The 17,853-nt window shown below is 42.2% G+C and overlaps 1 protein-coding gene across 2 annotated transcripts in view; it reads right to left on the minus strand.

Annotated features, from left to right (window-relative positions):
* PLEKHM3 (pleckstrin homology domain containing M3) overlaps positions 1–17,853 on the minus strand; it is a 223,268-nt gene that overhangs the window by 125,786 nt on the left and 79,629 nt on the right. For both annotated transcript variants that reach the window (XM_024975644.2, NM_001206217.1), the window contains exons 4-5: positions 12,859–13,004; positions 1,461–1,654 (exon numbers count right to left, since the gene is read on the minus strand). In XM_024975644.2, the coding sequence (XP_024831412.1) occupies positions 1,461–1,654; positions 12,859–13,004 (340 nt within the window). The remainder of the gene's footprint in view (positions 1–1,460; positions 1,655–12,858; positions 13,005–17,853) is intronic.

Raw genomic sequence — 17,853 nt, forward strand, 5'->3', positions numbered from 1 at the left:
ATATGGAGTGAGGATCTCCTATTTAATTTCTAAATGCATGCCCAGATTTGGCATATTTAACCAAAGCAAAACATTACAACATAAAGGTATTCAACAAGATTTCTGTGTGCAGATTTTAACATTAAAATAAAAAATTAAATTTAAATTAAAAAATTAAAAATAAAAGCACAAAGAAAAACCAGCTTTGAGCAAAGCCAAAAGGTACTGAGAGTAATAGAACAAACATACTTTGAATGTCAAAATTCTTGTATCTAGCTTGGTTGGTAAATTTGTTGGAAACACATAATTTTATTGCCTTTCAGACAAAGCTCCAATCTTTTAAAATTAAGATTTGCCTAGACTTTACAAGAGTAAATCTTGACTACTTTCTAGCGTTTTCTGAAAAACAACCAGGTGAAAGAATGGCTACCACTATGAGGCATTTCGCTCTACGGCAGCTGCCTTTTCATTATTACTTTTATGAGAGCTTGTCTAGATATTACATATCCTTTACTATCTACATTTAGTTCTTTTCAAAACATCTTCTTCAGAGGCCTGGGGTTCTTCGGATATTAACTGGATTTCAAATAGCAAACGATCACTTTCTGAAGCTTCTTATTCACATACGCTTGCCTCCAAAAACCATGACTAATGTATGCCTTCAAGTTGCCATTAAAAAAAAAAAATTAAAAGATATGTTTAGGTACTTATGAACACCAACAACAATTATTTCAAGTATAAGCTAGTTTGTGTATACCAAGGGTGAGAATTTAAATGCCAATAAAACCTAACTGTAAAAGAAGGAATTTGATGAGAGCAGGCACATTTTTTAACTTCAATTTTATGTTAAGGTTCTGAGCTTGGTATGGACTTGTGTGTTCCATAAACTTGGACATAACCAACCTATGGAAAAGCAGCCTATGCCAATGATAACATGAAAAGGCAGAATCCTGAGCCTTTTTATGGTGGGTTGTTTTTCTTTTTTTAATGTATTTTAATTCCAGCTGTACAGCCTGTATCATTTACCAAGTCTGTTTCTGTCTGTAAAATAAGATTTGAATAACCACTTACTAATTTCTCATTGAAAAAAAAGGTTTTTGAGCTATGAAATATTTCAAACATGCTTATTTTCACTGACGATAATAGGAACTGAAATTGGAGAAACTATAAGATGCTACAATCAATGAAGACATTTCCATGAATATTATCTCAAGTTAACCTATAGGTAAAGAGAGGTCTTCACTGTCTTGGGAACTCGATGCATGGGTTAAAAGCCCTCAGTTCCGCTGAGATATTATTTTCATTGTGCTTGGCTCAACCAGACAGAGGCCCTCAGAGGAAAAAGTCAGAGATGAGCCCTGAGGGAGAACCACAGAATTCCAGCTACTCCACGTTGTAAAGGCCCTCGGAGATCATCTAACCACCCTCCCGGGGCGGGAAAGAAAAACAAACCGGAGCTGTCTGACATTTATGACTCTTACCTGCGGCGCAGATCCTCGGCCACCGCCGCCCGGCAGCTGAACAAATAGGCTCGCAGTGACTTCAGCCGCTGCCGCAGCCGCACCACGGTGGCCAGCGGCTCGGCGTGTCCGTACAGCATGGGGTTCTGCTGCTGGATGTCGATCAGGGGCTCCTCGTACACGTACTCCAGGAACTCTTTGGCCTGCTTAGACACCTACGAGAGAAACTTCCTCCATCAGCGCTGGCGCCATCACCGGCTCTCCACACCTCCTCCAGCTAGGAACCATAGCTTAAATACCAAAATGACATCATTTTCTGAACACAGCCAAATGAAAAAGCCCATAGTGTAACTAAGTATAAAATGTGGCTTTTCTTTCTCTCTCCCAAGAAACTCAATTGGTAAAAGCAACCTGGGCATTGAAAGGAATTACAACATATATTAACTCTGTTTTTTGATTGTGTGATTCCCTGGAGAATCCCATGATCAGAGGAGCCTTGTGGGCTACAGTCCATGGGGTGGCAAGGTGTTGGACACAACTGAGTGACTAACACTTTCACACATATGATAAAATGACACAGAACTATACAGACTCAGTATACCAATGTCAATTTCCTGTTGTTTTTTAAAAATGTATTACAGTTATTTAAGATACACCCAGTGGGCAAAGTGGGTGAAAGATACATAGGACCCCTCTGTGTTACATTATCTATACAACTTCCTGTGAATCTACAATTATTTCAAAATAAAAAGTTTAAAAAATAATTCATTAAGGCTCTTTTAACAGCAATGCTGATTTTAAAAACTAAAGCTATGTGCATATATATGTACATATATTCCATAGTATTTTTATACAGAGGTTACTTTAAAAAGATAGGTAAACCATGTACATCGAAAGGAATGAAAGAATATCTCCCAAAAAGGGGGGGAAAAGGATATTATATACAGAACAATGTGCATAGAAAACAAGCTCAAACGCACACTTTAGTGAGCAGAAAAGAGTTGCTTTTATTAGTAAAGGTCTAGACTTGGGCTGGGGGCTTCCCAGGTGGCACTAGTGGTAAGGAATCCACCTGCCAATGCAGGAGACATAGGAGATTGGTGGCTCAATCCCTGGGTTGGGAAGATCCCCTGGAGGAGGGCATGGCAACCCACTTCAGTATTCTTGCCTGGAGAATCCCACGGACAGAGGAGCCTGGTGGGCTACAGTCCATGGGATCGCAGAGCCAGAAACTACTGAAGCGACTTAGCACACGCTCATGGACTTGGGCACACTGACTCTAGCCAATAGATGCAGCCAATTCTATAACCACTTCTGTCAGTAAACACCAAGAGTATAAAAGCTGATTTTAAAATGTCATTTGGCAGTAGAGATAAACAGAAAAAAACAAAATGCACCTGAGCTACAGCTTAACTAATGCATGCCCCATGGGTGGTTTGGGGGAATCTTTACATACCGATTCACTGATACGAGGACATGCATCTTTCCACAAAGTTTCCACTGGACCCTCTCTAGTACTGGGAGTAAGACTGGAATTCAGCATAAACAGAACAAACAACTTTGCTCATTAACAAAACTGAAAATCCACTGTTCCCACTCTAGAAGAGTACTGATGAATAATAAACAGGATATGCTCCCTAACCTCCTGGGATTCGCTGTTGAGTATGCTGCTGCTAAGTCGCTTCAGTAGTGTCTGACTCTGTGTGACCCCTTAGACGGCAGCCCACCAGGCTCCCCCGTCCCTGGGATTCTCCAGGCAAGAACACTGGAGTGGGTTGCCATTTCCTTTTCCAATGCATGAAAGTGAAAAGTGAAAGTGAAGTCGCTCAGTTGTGTCCAACTCTTCACGACCCCATGGACTGCAGCCTACCAAGCTCCTCAATCCATGGGATTTTCCAGGCAAGAGTACTAGAGTGGGGTGCCATTGCCTTCTCCAGATGTTGAGTATAACAGACCAATAATTAAAACAAAAATATACATGTAGCACATAGCCAGTCATCCACCACAAAGGAACATGGATGAGGTCCACTGGGAGCTTAAAGGAGGGAGACATCAACCATGCTGGCAGAAGGGAGCTAGGAGCCAGAGCAGGCCTGGCAAAGCAGGTGACACCGGCTCAAGGTCTAGAAAGATAAACAGAAATGCACTAGGTGGGTAAGGATAGGACAACAAGCAGATACAACCATGAACTCGATCAATCTGTACATGTGCTAAGAAAGTGAAAGTTGCTCAGTTGTGTCTGACACTTTGCAACCCCATGGACTTTACAGTCCACGGAATTCTCTAGGCCAGAATACTGGAGTGGGTAGCCTTTCCCTTCTCCAAGGAATTTTTCCAGCCCAGGGATCAAACCCAGGTCTCCTGCATTGCAGGTGGATTCTTTACCAGCTGAGTTACTAGGGAAGCCCAGTAACTAAATGTATGGTTATTATATGTTGATTAAAACATGTGTTTATTAAATTCACTATTACCATGTTCTTTTTTATAAAGTTAATATGTAATTATAGAGGTGCAAAAGAAAAGCATCAATGCTTTTTTCTAATAAAAGTCATTTTCATCATAGAAGCAATTATTTTTGAGATGCCTGTTCTGTTGTGTGGTCCTCTGGGATCCTGCAGTTAAAGAGTCGAGAAGATAACAGTCTCTGCAGATGGTGCTCACAGAGCAGCACCGAGAATCAGCCAAAACCTTGGACTATGTAATCAGACTGGAAAGAGCAGCTGATGGGGCTAAATAATGCCTCATTTTGAGGTCTAGAAACACAGGTACATCCATGGCAGACACCAGAGCAGGTGTCTGGCCACTCAGTGGAGACGACAATGGGCAGGATCCTGCCCTCACATAGCTCACCGTTCAGGAGGGAAAGACAGAACCGGGTTCAAATGTTTTGTTTATAATGGTTAAATATTTGCTAAATTTAAAAATTTTAAATGAGGAAAAAACGGATGGTGTTTTGGAAAATGAAGTACAATCCACTTGAAACTGTTGCTGAAGAATGATGTATTGTACAATTCAATTAGTCTTTCTGGCTCTATTGAGCAGTGTTTATACTGAGCCAGGGCCCTGCTGAATTAGGTTAACAATGCTACCTTTTAGTAGGTGAACAGAAGGACAAAGGGCACTGGCCAGTCTCCCAGGCCTTAAAAGGCTTCTCTCTTCAGGTGGTACTTAAGCCCGAGTGGGGGAAAAAAAAAGAGCCTTCTACAGAGACAGTAAAAGCAGTGAGACAAATGGGATGGCAGCTACTGACATCTGCATTCATACACTGAAATCACTAGAAACAAAAACAGAGCTAGTCTCAAGAAAGTCTAAGGCCCTGTTTCCCGAAGTTACTAGCTAGTGTGGAGAATACAGAGCATACTATGACCCCGGCAGCCTCAGTATGTGAACAAATAAAGCCCTACCATGCTGAGCTGTTTTTGGCTGCAAAGCACATGCTCATTTTTTGAGAACCAACCACTTGCATCGGTGAGGGAATTTGGGAGAGGACTCAAAATTCCGTATGAAATGCTATTTTTGCAAAATAGGAAATCAGTGGGGATATAGTGATCGAAATTCAAAACCATCCTCTATTCTGGTATGAGCACTCTACTTTCAAACTCAACTGTAATTACAAAGCTTTTCTAAAAATATATAGTTACTTATGGAAGGAAGCCAATGATATTCTTAAGTGACAAAGTTTATGTGAGAGAAAGTTTCTTTCTCATTAATAGAACCATTTCATGAGCTGTAAGGGAACACTAAATATATTCTACTTAAGAGCCAAGAGCTACTGTCCTACTTCTTGCCTACCAAATTATGACAAATATCAAAAACCTGAGTGCTGTTTCTGATATGAAAACTCACCTCATAGGTACAAAAGGATAAGCCCAATATTCCTTACTTTAAAAAAAAAAAATGAATGGCTTAGGTTGGCATTCTTTTCCATGTCCTACTCCACTTAGATTAGAAGCAATTTTTACAGGGTTGACAGTTCGTTTTTCCAACCTATTGGCCCGTTAGTATCTTACTAAATAATATTTATTAATGATATTAGTATTATTAATATTAACTAGTTAATATTAATAATATTAATACACCAGTTTCTTCCATAGATATTTTAACTTTAGAATAGTTTATGCTGTAAGAACTTCATTCTGCAACTGTGGTTTTGTTGCAGTTTGTGAACTGGTTCTCTCTTTACCTAAAAAATCCCATGGATAGAGGAGACCTGGTAGGCTACAGTACATGGGGTCGTAAAAAGTTGGACATGGCTGAGCGACACTTTTTCTCTTCACAGACCGGCAGTCAACATGGTTCGAGAGAGGTGAGGAGGAGGAGGGCCAGGCAGAAGCAGGTCTCCTCCCCATCTCATACTCAGGAGGAGTTGGAGAAAACAGCACAGTTCAGGTTATAATTATCCATAAACCAGTAATGACAAATCTGCTAGATACACATATGTATTTATAAATAAGCATATTTGTCATTTGCTTTTAACAAGCTAACCATCATTGGTATAGATTTTAATATAATACATCTTCTGTTATGCTGGTGACAGGTACCTCTGAAAATAAAAATTCTCAAATGTCATTCAGGTTTCTGTAATTCTGAAAGGTTCTGAAATGGTGTCCTGGTATGTTCCCCCACAAAAACAGTCCTGGGTAATAATGTGATGGGGCGAAAGCAATGTGGTGACCAATGATAGCAATTTGGAGAAGAGGAGAATGATGTGGTGGTGGTGAGGACTTTAGTTTTTGTTAAAGGAGGAAAATGGATCAGAGTAAAATGGATGAGAACATAATCTTAGAATAACAATAATGGGTACAGATAAAATAGACTTGAGTGCCAAAGAATTGAAGTTTTCGAACTGTGGTGCTGGAGAAGACTCTTGAGAGTCCCTTGGACAGCAAGGAGATCAAACCAGTCCATCTTAAAGGAAATCAACCCTGAATATTCATTGGAAGGACTGCTGCTGAAGCTCCAATACTTTGGCCACCTGATCCGAATACCTGACTCATTAGAAAAGACCCTGATGCTGGGAAAGACTGAAGGCAGGAAGAGAAGCGGATGATAGAGGACAATATGGTTGGATGGCATCACTGACTCAATGGAGATGAGTTTGAGCAAACTCTGGAAGATGGTGAGGGACAGGGAAGCCTGGCATGCTGCAGTCCATGGGGTCTCAAAGAGTTGGACACGACTGAGCAACTGAACAACAGATAATCTAGTTCAGTTTTTTCTTAACCTGTGTCCCAAGGAATACCAGTCATATAGAAAAGATCCTCTAAGGTCCAACAAAAAATATGGCACATGCCACATTCTTCTCTTGATGATTCAAAGTGCAGCGTGTTAACATATTAAAACTCTGGGACATGGAGTACTAGAGAAAACCTGCTGAACCCAGCCACTTTCCAACCAATCTGGCTACAGACAGGGCAGCTGGTTAATGTCATGCAGACTGTAGTGAGGGGTAGGGGGTGGTGAGAAATGAGTCACCCACGGTTCCCCTCATCATCTGGAGGAAGGGACCTCTTTCTCTACCATTACCTGCACTTAATAGAAAATTGAGTCCCGAGAACTTAAATGACTTCTCTGTGGTCAGCTCATGGTAGATCTCGAGCCAAAACTCAGATGTGGGGACACACTGCTCTGTGCTTGTTAGCATTGTTTACATTCACAGTTCTTTTTTAAATAACTCCACCAACTGTCTGTTCATCACTCTTTAAAAGAGGAGATCCCAGTTCCTGTTCTGTTCCTCTCTCCTCTCCAGTCAAATAGAAAGCAAGTGGGCTACCAATGGAGAAGAACCCATAATTTAAGGAGGCAGTACACCGGTGTGTGGGTTTCCATGTGTCTTTAACTCTAAAACAAAACTAAAGTCCAATGACAATTCATTTATCTAGAAGTCACTTATTTGTACATTTGTTTACTGTCTTTTATCACCTGAAATTCATGATGCGGAACACATGTCCTAACGCCTAGAATGGTGAGCATAGTAAGTGTTCAGTAAACATTTGCTGAACAGATGAATGAGTACTTTACAGGGCTCTGGCCGTGACTCTGAACCACATACTTCTATCAGTTTGATTCTTTGTTTCTAAGTTCACAACATATTTAGAATTAATAAAGTAGGAAAGGGGAAGGACAGCTAGAGGCAGCACAGTGACAGCAGAGGTGACAGCTGACATCCTGGTACTAAGGGAAGGAAGGACCTGCAAGGAGATATTAAAGTACAGCATACAACCTGATGCAAAGCGATTTGGCAACATCTATCAAACTCATAGGTGTACATATTACGTCTAGGAAGTTACCTACAGAGAGTCCCATTCATGAATCAAAGAACTTACATTCGAAATAATGTATAAAGTTATTCACAGAATCACTGTCATATTAGAAAGACTGAGAAAACCTTAATGCTGATCAAAAGAAGTTGGAAAATTGGTGTGTTAAATTCATGGTGGAATATGGAATGGCTATTTTTAAAAAGCCCAAGGAAGAGTTTTATGATCTAAATGGAATGTTTTCTAAGAGCAGCATGTACACTATATTGCCTATTGCCATTTTTGTGTAAAACACATGTATGTAAAATATCTCTGGAAGGAGTGATTTGGTTGCCTATGGGAAGAACAGGGTAGGTGTGAGGAAGAGAAGGGAAGGAGATTATCCATGTGTATATGTCCTTTGTACTTTTGAACCTCGAAATGTGGAAGTATATTATGTTCAGAAAAAGAAGAATAAAAGTATAGCAGTACAAGGTAATTTCCTTACAGAAAGAAGTCTCCCATGCCATGCTAAACCACACTGAAGTTATTGGTTACAAGATTTAGAACACTCATATTTATAATGATAATTCTGAGGTATTAAAAAAAGGTTAATTTCTAGTACAAATTTTCTGAAATAGAATCTACAGAGCTACGTGACAGTTAAAATTTATAAACTAATAAAAATAATGTAATCACATTACTAAAAATTTGGAGACTAAAGAGTAGGAGAAGGCTTCCCTAATAGTTCAGTTGGTAAAGAATCCGCCTGCAATGTCGGAGACCTGGGTTCAATCCCTGGGTTGGGAAGATCCCCTGGAGAAGGGAAAAGCTACCCACTCCAGTATTCTGGCCTGGAGAATTCCATAACTGTATAGTCCATGGGGTTGCAAAGAGTCGGACATGACTGAGCGACTTTCACAGAACAGAAAAGATTAGGGGAGGAAAAAATCCACCTATAATCACAGTAAAATAACCACTGATTGCTTTGGTATAAGGTTTCCTTCTAGCATTCTCCCCCATCTCTATTATGAAAAACCATGGCAAAGTTTTAAGAAGATCAATTCCAACCATAACACTTCTTGGTCTTATTAAAATAGGCGCTGTGGACTAGTGGAGGAGGAATCAAGAGATCTTAAGTTTAATTACAATTTGTTCTCAAAATCTCCCAGTGGCTCTGAACAAGTGGCTTTTCCCATCAGTGAGCTATTCTCCAGCTCTGCAAGGCCAGCAGAGCTTGCCTTGAATGCCTCTCAAGATGAAGAGATAGGAAATGATTTGTGTAACATGGAAAACCCCTAGCTAAATGGAATGTGCACGTTCAGGCTAGGAAACAAAAATATTTTTTAAAAGCACAATTTAGGAAGAGTTCAGGCAAAGTTTGATTTCCTTACTACCTCTTTGTCATGCTTGATATTTTTGAAAGGGGGGAGGGTAAGAGGAAACACCATTGTCCAAAAACAATTTCATTAGAAAAATTGCTGTAGAATTGGAGGATAGAATTTAGCTGCTAGGTAATCCTGGAGCTCAATTCAATATGCAGGATGTACACTGAAAAACAGATGAAATCCTGCTTTAAAAATAATTAGGCTTATTATTACTCTGCAGGGCAGACAAGGAAGCGCTTAAAATGACAGATTTCATTCCGCTCTGCAAAACCATTTGTTCACTCTTTCAAATGGATATTCAAGCCAGTCACGTACTTGCAATTAGGGGGAGCAGGCAGCTCTAACAGAACGATGTCTGGTCTTGGAAACTGATAGGTTTGAACTGATCCTCACAATTAGGAACATTAAGTTAAACCCCAGCATTTGAGCAAAGACAGACTGACACTGGACTAAATGGAACACAGTTACTTAATGTCAGTGAGAGATGATCCAGATAAAATCGACCAGCTCTGTTCTTGATTTAAAAATCTTCCCTTGTCCGCTGAAAGCCTAGGAGGGAATGGTCTCACAAAAGACACTTTCCTCTTGGATGAAGTGTGGTACCTAATAACCTTATTACTTACCTGTCCTCTCAAAATCAAACCTTATCAGTTGAAGGACCACCACCACAAAAATATCTGCTTTATAGTAAAATTATAATAAGCCTGAGCAATGGCTGGATTGATGATTTCAGGGGGCTTCAGCCTTCACTGCAAACAGACCTGGACCTTCTCCACTGCAAGGGTTCTTAAACCACGCCTGAGTTTTTCACTTTCCTCATTCAGTGTCACCTTTACTGCTTTAGCTCCACTGATGGGCACATATTCTGAGGGCAGGTGCCACCAGCCTAAGCCCTCAATGATCACAGGGTTGGGGCTGCCTCACTCACTCACTCTCTACACACATCTCAGCTGTCAAAGCTCTGCTCCAAGGAGATTAAACTGTTCAAACCAAAAACTCAACTAGCGTTCTTGCCCTAGAAATAAATGTTTATCTATTACACACATGGCCAATATATTTATAGCCTGTATTCAGAGTGTCAAGTACAAGATGCAGAGGAGAGAATGACAACTCTGTGTGACAGAGGGGAAGGGAAGAATCAGGAGAGGAAAGAACGTTTAAACTGGGTTTAGGATTTGAATGAGGGCAAGAAGGAGACAAGAGGTGTGAAACAGCCTGGCAGGACTGGGTGATGGGAAGGAGTATGCTCTTAAGAGACTCAGGGGTGGGAGGCAGTGGATGGAAGGGCTAGAAAGGCTGGGACTAGAGATCATACATGCCTTTATGTCAGGTAAAGAGATTTAGAGTTATCTTATATTCAATCATTGTAAAAGCTGGCATTAACTGAGCACTTACTTACATTCTAGACACAGCACTAGACGTTTTCTGTGAATTATTCATTTAAGCAAATAGCATCCTTAAGAAGTAGGGACTATCCCTACTATTGTGTATGTGCTTAGTCACTCAGTCGTGTCCAGTTCTTTGCCACCCCATGGACTGTAGCCCGCCAGGCTCCTCTATCCATGGGGATTGTCCAGACATGAATCCTGGAGTGGGTTGACAGGCCCTCCTCCAGGGGATCTCCTTGACCCAAGTATGGATCAAATTCAGGTCTCTCACATTGCAGGCTAATTCTTTACCATCTGAGCCACCAGGGAAATCCAATCAGATAGCTACTAAGTGACAAAGCTAAGACTTGAACCCAGGTAGTCTGGGTTCATTCTACAGATTAGGAAATGGAAGCTCAGGAAAGTTCAAGTTATTTGCCTCAACCAGTCAAGCACCTAATTAGAGGCAGAGAGAGGATTTTGATAAAGGCCTGTTGAACAAAAGTTCCTGCTGCTGCTGCTGCTGCTGCTAAGTCGCTTCAGTCGTGTCCCACTCTGTGCGACCCCATAGACAGCAGCCCACCAGGCTCCCCCATCCCTGGGATTCTCCAGGCAAGAGTATTGGAGTGGGTTGCCATTTCCTTTTCCAATTCATGAAAGTGAAAAGTGAAAGTGAAGTCGCTCAGTCTTGTCCGACCCTCAGCGACCCCATGAACTGCAGCCTTCCAGGCTCCTCCATCCATGGGATTTTCCAGGCAAGAGTACTGGAGTGGGGTGCCATTGCCTTCTATTAACCCCTAAATAAGTGCAATTCTAGAGATTCACACATGTGTTGTGGTGGCACAGAGAGAAATTCTTATTGTTTAGTTGCTAAGTTGTGTCCAACTCTTTGCAACCCCATGGACTGTAGCCCGCCAGGCTCCTCTGTCCATGGAATTGTCCAGGAAAGAACACTGGAGTGGGTTGCCATTTCTTCCTCCAGAAGATCTTCCCAACCCAGGGATCAAACTTGCATCTCCTGCATTGCAGGCGGATTCTTTACCACTGGGATTCTTTACCACCAGGGAAGCCCATGGGGAGTAACTAACAAAGTACAGATGGGGAAAGCAGGAAGCATCAGAGGTTTCATCAAGGAGGACATTCTTCTATCGGCCCTGGAACAAAGAGCCGGGGTTCCTGAGATGGGTAAAAGTATCGGGAGCACATGTGGAAGGAGGATCTCTAAATGAGGGAAAGGGCTCTTCTTCCCAGCCCAGGAGGGGAGGCAGTAAGGACAGATACAGATGTAGGCAGGCTTGCAGGTATTCGAATTCAAATCTTCAGTTTCTCCTTGAAGTAGGAGGCATATGCTGAGAAGGACTCCTCAGGGAGGAGGCAGAATAAAGACATGTGGATGATTATTGGGCACAACAGGAGCTGCCCAGGGATGCAGAAAAGGATCCAAGCCGACTGGCCACTCAGAGTGGTCAGTTTCAGTTTAGACTTCAAAGATGATAGGTAGGTAGCAGCTACACGTTCCATTCCCGCCCATGTTGCTCCAGGGCAATACCATTACAATGAAAGCAAGACTCAGACATCTGTTAGCAAGGAGGTATAAAACCCATCATACAGCCTGTTTTTGTATGTAGCACCTTGCATGGAAGGTTCGTTCAAGGCAGACGTGACAATATTCTGGCAGAAGAATGAGGAAAGCTTCTAGTCAGATCAGGTAACAGAATTCTCTATTGGGTCCCGGGACCCAGGACCACACAAAAAATAAATAAATGTCCTAAACCTAGAGTATGACTCCAGTGGGGGTTAGATTCCTTGACTTGCCAAATTTGATTTATGCAATTTGGTTTACACAAGGGTATACACGCTGTGCAACGAAGCTAACCAGTTCACAGGTCTAAAGGATGACTAGGTTGAAAACCACAGTTGAAATAAATGCCACCAGGCAATTAAATCCACAGGTCTCAGTTTCAGTAGCAAAACTGGAGCTGGAGATAAATGTAGAAATTATCAGCCTATGATTCCCAGCCTAGAAGGGAGGGAAATTATGCAATGGTGGTTTAGTCGCTCAGTTGTGTCTGACTCTTTTGGTGACCCCATGGACTGTAGCCCACCAGGCTCCCCTGTCCATGGGATTTCCCAAGCAAGAATACTGGAGTGGGTTGCCATTTCCTTCTCCAGGGGATCTTCCTGACCCAGGAATCGAACCTAGGTCTCCTGCATTGCAGGTAGATTCCTTATTGACTGAAATACAAGGGAAGCCCCAAATAATGCAATAGAAATAGTATAGAGTGGGAAAAGAGCATACAGTTGTAGCGTTTATGAGATGACCTTAATCAGGTCTGCCTCAAAGTCTCATTCTCTTTAGAATCCACGTGACAACAAGTAAAAAGCAAAATCACTATTATGCAGTGAACCCAGGTTCAGCACCCACCTTGTATTTTGAAGTGTCCCAGTTGTGGACTATGCGGGCTGGGATCAGGAAGCTGTCGTCCACGTGGCAGCTGCTGCAGTAATACCACCCGCTGTAGCTGCACACCTTGGCTTTCCCGTTGGAAAGGCCTATGGATCGCTGGCATCCTGTTCAGGGGAGAAGAAAAGTCTGTGATTACTGTACTTCTCTAACACTGTAGAATGAAGTTATACAATCCTCAAGTGAAACAAAAGTCAACAACAGGAAAGAAATTGCAGAGAATACATATACAGACACGTCCCCTTCTTCCGCCTGCAATGCAGGAGATGTGGGTTCGATCCCTGGGTCGGGAAGATCCCCTGAAGGAAATGGCCACCCACTCCAGTATTCTTGCCTGGGAAATCCTGTGGACAGAGGAACCTGGTGGGCTGCAGTCCATGGGGTGGCAAAAAGTCAGACACGACTGAGTCACTGAGCATGCACGCCTCCTTCCTAGCCTGGCAGCTTCGCCCCTTTCGCCTCCTGGGGGACTGCTGATACTGGTACATTTCTGATCTCTTCTAATTCCACTTCTGTGCACAGCAGCCAGAGACCATCTCTCTACAACCAATGCCCTTTCATCTCCTCTCTTCCGCCTCAGAAATCCTACTTCCACCAGGCACTTGGCTGAGGGCTTCTCATATAGGATCTTATTTAACCCACGCAACAACTCTATGAGGAAGATATTATCAGCTCTTTTTTATAGATGAATAAACTAAGGTTTATTTATCCAGGTGAAGTATTTTGTCTTGAGGTCACCAAGCCAGTCAGGGTTTCCCTGGTGATTCAGATGGTAAAGAATCTGCTTGCAATGTGGGAGACCTGAGTTCAATCCCTGGGTTGAGAAGATCCCCTGAAGAAGGGAATGGCAACCCACTCCAGTGTTCTTGCCTGGAAAATCCCATGGACAGAGGAGCCTGGCAGGCTACAGTTCATGGGGTGGCAAAGAGTTGGACACGACTGAGGGACAAAGCACAACACAGCCAGTCAGAGATGGAGACTGGGTTGGGTTCTAAACTTGTCTGATTCTAAGATGAACCTAAAACCTGACATGTAGCCTTCCTCTGCTGACAAAATCAGTGAAAGGAATGTGTCCTTTGATTGGCCCCTACCTCTCCTTTCCAACTACCTACTCCTGTGATTCTCCAATGGAAATAGAACCTCTTGGTTGAAGTCAGAGAAGTCTCTCCTCATTGTTCCCCAAATACACACAGTGTGCTCACTTCACCCTCCATATCTTGGCATGATTTACTTCTTTCATGATATCCTTTTCTTCGATCTCTACTTTGCCGGATCCTGCCCATCACTAAAGACCACTGACTGCTTGCAAATGATTGCCAAGGTCTTTTTCATGTCCAAGAAGTCCATGATTATGTGAGTACCATCCTGGTACTGACAGGGAAGCTGGTAATAATCATGGCCTTGACAAAAAAGAAGCCATTATTTACCTTTAGCTAGGAGGAACTATATTCTATTGATAACAGAAATTCTGTTACAATCAACCCAAAGCACAACATCCAGAACAGGTCATCAGCATTATATACCAGCATCACTTTTCTGACATGTCTTATCTACAGATTTCATTTTAGAAACCCTTCCTCATGGCCCATTTCATGGTTGGATGCCAAGAACTATATTGATCAAAGAAATCTCATATTAAGCCTATTTCATAAAATGGGTACAAAATCAAAGTGTGAGTCGCTCAGTCACGCCCAACTCTTTGCAACCCCATGGACTGTAGCCCACCAGGCTATGTAGCCCTCTGTCCATGGAATTCTCCAGGAAAGAGTACTGGAGTGGATAGCCATTCCCTTTTCTAGGCGATCTTCCTGACCCAGTCATAGAACCTGGGTCTCCCACATTGCAAGTAGATTCTTTACCATCTGAACCATCAGGAAACATAGATTACTCTTAATAGTAATAATAATATAATCAGAGTTGCTCCCCATTTCCACTAGAAGGAGCTCAAACATGTTTGACAACCTAAGAGGATACTTACATGAATTCATGAATGAAAGTATCAGAAAATTCCTAGAGCTTTCATGTTCATCACAAATAAAACAACATCAAGCAGGTCCACAAAGTACCCTCCAGAAAGAGAACTAGATCCCACTGTTTTGGAATACAAGAGATATTGAAAGACGGGGAGTAAATGTATTGGAATTGTGCTTCCAGAGTTTAATACTGTCTTCCTAGAACAACTCCTTCTTTACGGTTGAGTAGCAACAAGATGGTAACAAGTTCCTATTTTTCAGATTGGCTGAGGACTGAGATATGCATAAAATTGATAAGGAAAAACCAAACACATCTGCTGCTTCTGTTGGGAGTGGAAGGTGCCATCACTAGGCTCTGAACACTGGAATGCCATCTGCGGCACCCACTGAGCATGGTGCTCATTTGGCATATAGTGCATGCCTCCTTAAACTATTGTGCTTTTTGATGTGCTCGTATAGCCACAACTACACTATAAATTGCTCAGATCTATTTTTTATCCTTAGCACTTAACACAGAGCTTTACACATGACAGACCAGCAATAAATGTTTATGTTGAAGAGACGATAAACTGAATATTATTTGGCACATAAACAGCCTCATGCATATAAAGAGATTTTAACATCCCAGAGCTGTTCTGGAATTGATCCTCCTAACCTGCTCACCTGCCTCTTGAAATTGATCCTGCTAACCTGCCTCTTCACTTTGGTGAATACCCCTATGCAGATATGTTGCCCGTTCCAACAATTACACATTAAACATGGCCACATATGGACTGTGAAACAGAGTTCAGCAGAACTTGACATATTCTAGACACTGTAGACATTCAAGCTGACTTCACACTGAAATGATACTGAACAGAATTCAATCTTCCCTAATGATTTAGAAAGTGAACGTGATCTTGTAGAAATTTGGGAGCACCATTATAGCGGAAACGTACACCATAAAAGATTGCAAAAATAAATGTAAGTTATTTTAGCTTTTTTGCTTTTGCTTGTTTGAATTTGGGATATAATAAACATTAACAGGAGAAACATCAACAACCTCAGATATGCAGATGACACCACCCTCATGGCAGAAAGTGAAGAGGAACTAAAAAGCCTCTTGATGAAAGTGAAAGAGGAGAGTGAAAAATTTGGCTTAAAGCTCAACATTCAGAAAACGAAGATCATGGCATCTGGTCCCATCACTTCATGGGAAATAGATGGGGAAACAGTGGAAACAGTGTCATATTTTATCTTTTTGGGCTCCAAAATCACCACAGATGGTGACTGCAGCCATGAAATTAAAAGACGCTTACTTCTTGGAAGAAAAGTTATGACCAACCTAGGTAGCATATTGCAAAGCAGAGATATTACTTTACCAACAAAGGTCCATTTAGTCAAGGCTATGGTTTTTCCTGTGGTCATGTATGGATGTGAGAGTTGGACTGTGAAGAAGGCTGAGCACTGAAGAATTGATGCTTTTGAACTATGGTGTTGGAGAAGACTCTTGAGAGTCCCTTGGACTGCAAGGAGATCCAACCAGTCCATTCTAAAGGAGATCAGCCCTGGGTGTTCTTTGGAAGGAATGATGCTAAAGTTGAAACTCCAGTATTTTGGCCACCTCATGCAAAGAGTTGACTCGTTGGAAAAGACTCTGATGCTGGGAGGGATTGGGAGCAGGAGGAAAAGGGGACGACAGAGGATGAGATGGCTGGATGGCATCACCGACTCGATGGACATGAGTTTGAGTGAACTCCGGGAGATGGTGATGCACAGGGAGGCCTGGCGTGCTGCGATTCATGGGGTCGCAAAGAGTCGGACACCACTGAGCGACTGAACTGAACTGAAACATCAGTAAGCATTTGCTGAATGCTTTAGTAGGTCCTATTGGGCTTATTATTCTATAACTTTTAATGACTTTATTATTATCTCCTGCTGCTGCTGCTGCTAAGTCACTTCAGTTGTGTCCAACTCTGTGTGACCCCATAGATGGCAGCCCACCAGGCTCCGCCGTCCCTGGGATTCTTCAGGCAAGAACACTGGAGTGGGTTGCCATTACCTTCTCCAATGCATGAAAGTGAAAAGTGAAAGTGAAGCCACTCAGTTGTGTCCGACTATTATCTCCTAGATGCAACCTAATACATAGGCAATGTTAAAATACACAAGTGTGCTTTTTAAGAAAGCACATAGCCTGCAAATGTGTATATCAACCAGGCACACAGGTTCAAAGCTTAACAGGCTGAGGGTTCAACTCAATAAGCTAAACAGCTTCAGCACTTCGCCCAGGTGTCCAGGCTCGTAAAAGAGAAAGAGAACATGGCTAGGGTTCATACTTGTTTTAGCTGAGACACAAGCAGCAGCACATAAACTACCTCTAGTTCTTGGGTGTCTTTACTTTTATAACGTATTTAGAACCATGCTCTCCTACTTTTGATGCTGAAATCACCCTACAAAAATGAATATAACAGAATACCTCATTCAAAATGGACGTAGGAAGCCCTGAAAGAGGAGGTCTCAGGCGCATGTTATTTGTGGCAGCTTACTTTATATAGCCAAGCATGAAGAAGGAAGACTTTTTCCTTGTCTGTCAACAATCCAACCAATGAGAAGACACCATAACCCCGCATACTCACTGTCGTCCAATGACCTTTCCTTCAACACAGCCCCTCCCAGCTTCCCCTTTCCTAATAGAATTGCTCCTCTCCACTGTTCTCCAAACTTGCTTATGGTTCACCATAGTTTGCATGTCCCAAAGCAATTCCTCTGCTATTCCCAAATAAACTCAATTTTGTTCACTAAACTCTCAACCTTTTTTGTTTTAAAAGTTGACAGCTTCTAATGACCTAGAGGAGAAGGCAATGGCACTCCACTCCAGTACTCTTGCCTGGAAAATCCCATGGATGCAGGAGCCTGGTAGGCTGCAGTCCATGGGGTCGCTAAGAGTCAGACACGACCAAGTGACTTCACTTTCACTTTTCACTTTCATGCACTGGAGAAGGAA

This window comes from Bos taurus, chromosome 2 (genome assembly GCF_002263795.3).
Source record: "Bos taurus isolate L1 Dominette 01449 registration number 42190680 breed Hereford chromosome 2, ARS-UCD2.0, whole genome shotgun sequence".
Taxonomy (NCBI): domain Eukaryota; kingdom Metazoa; phylum Chordata; class Mammalia; order Artiodactyla; family Bovidae; genus Bos; species Bos taurus.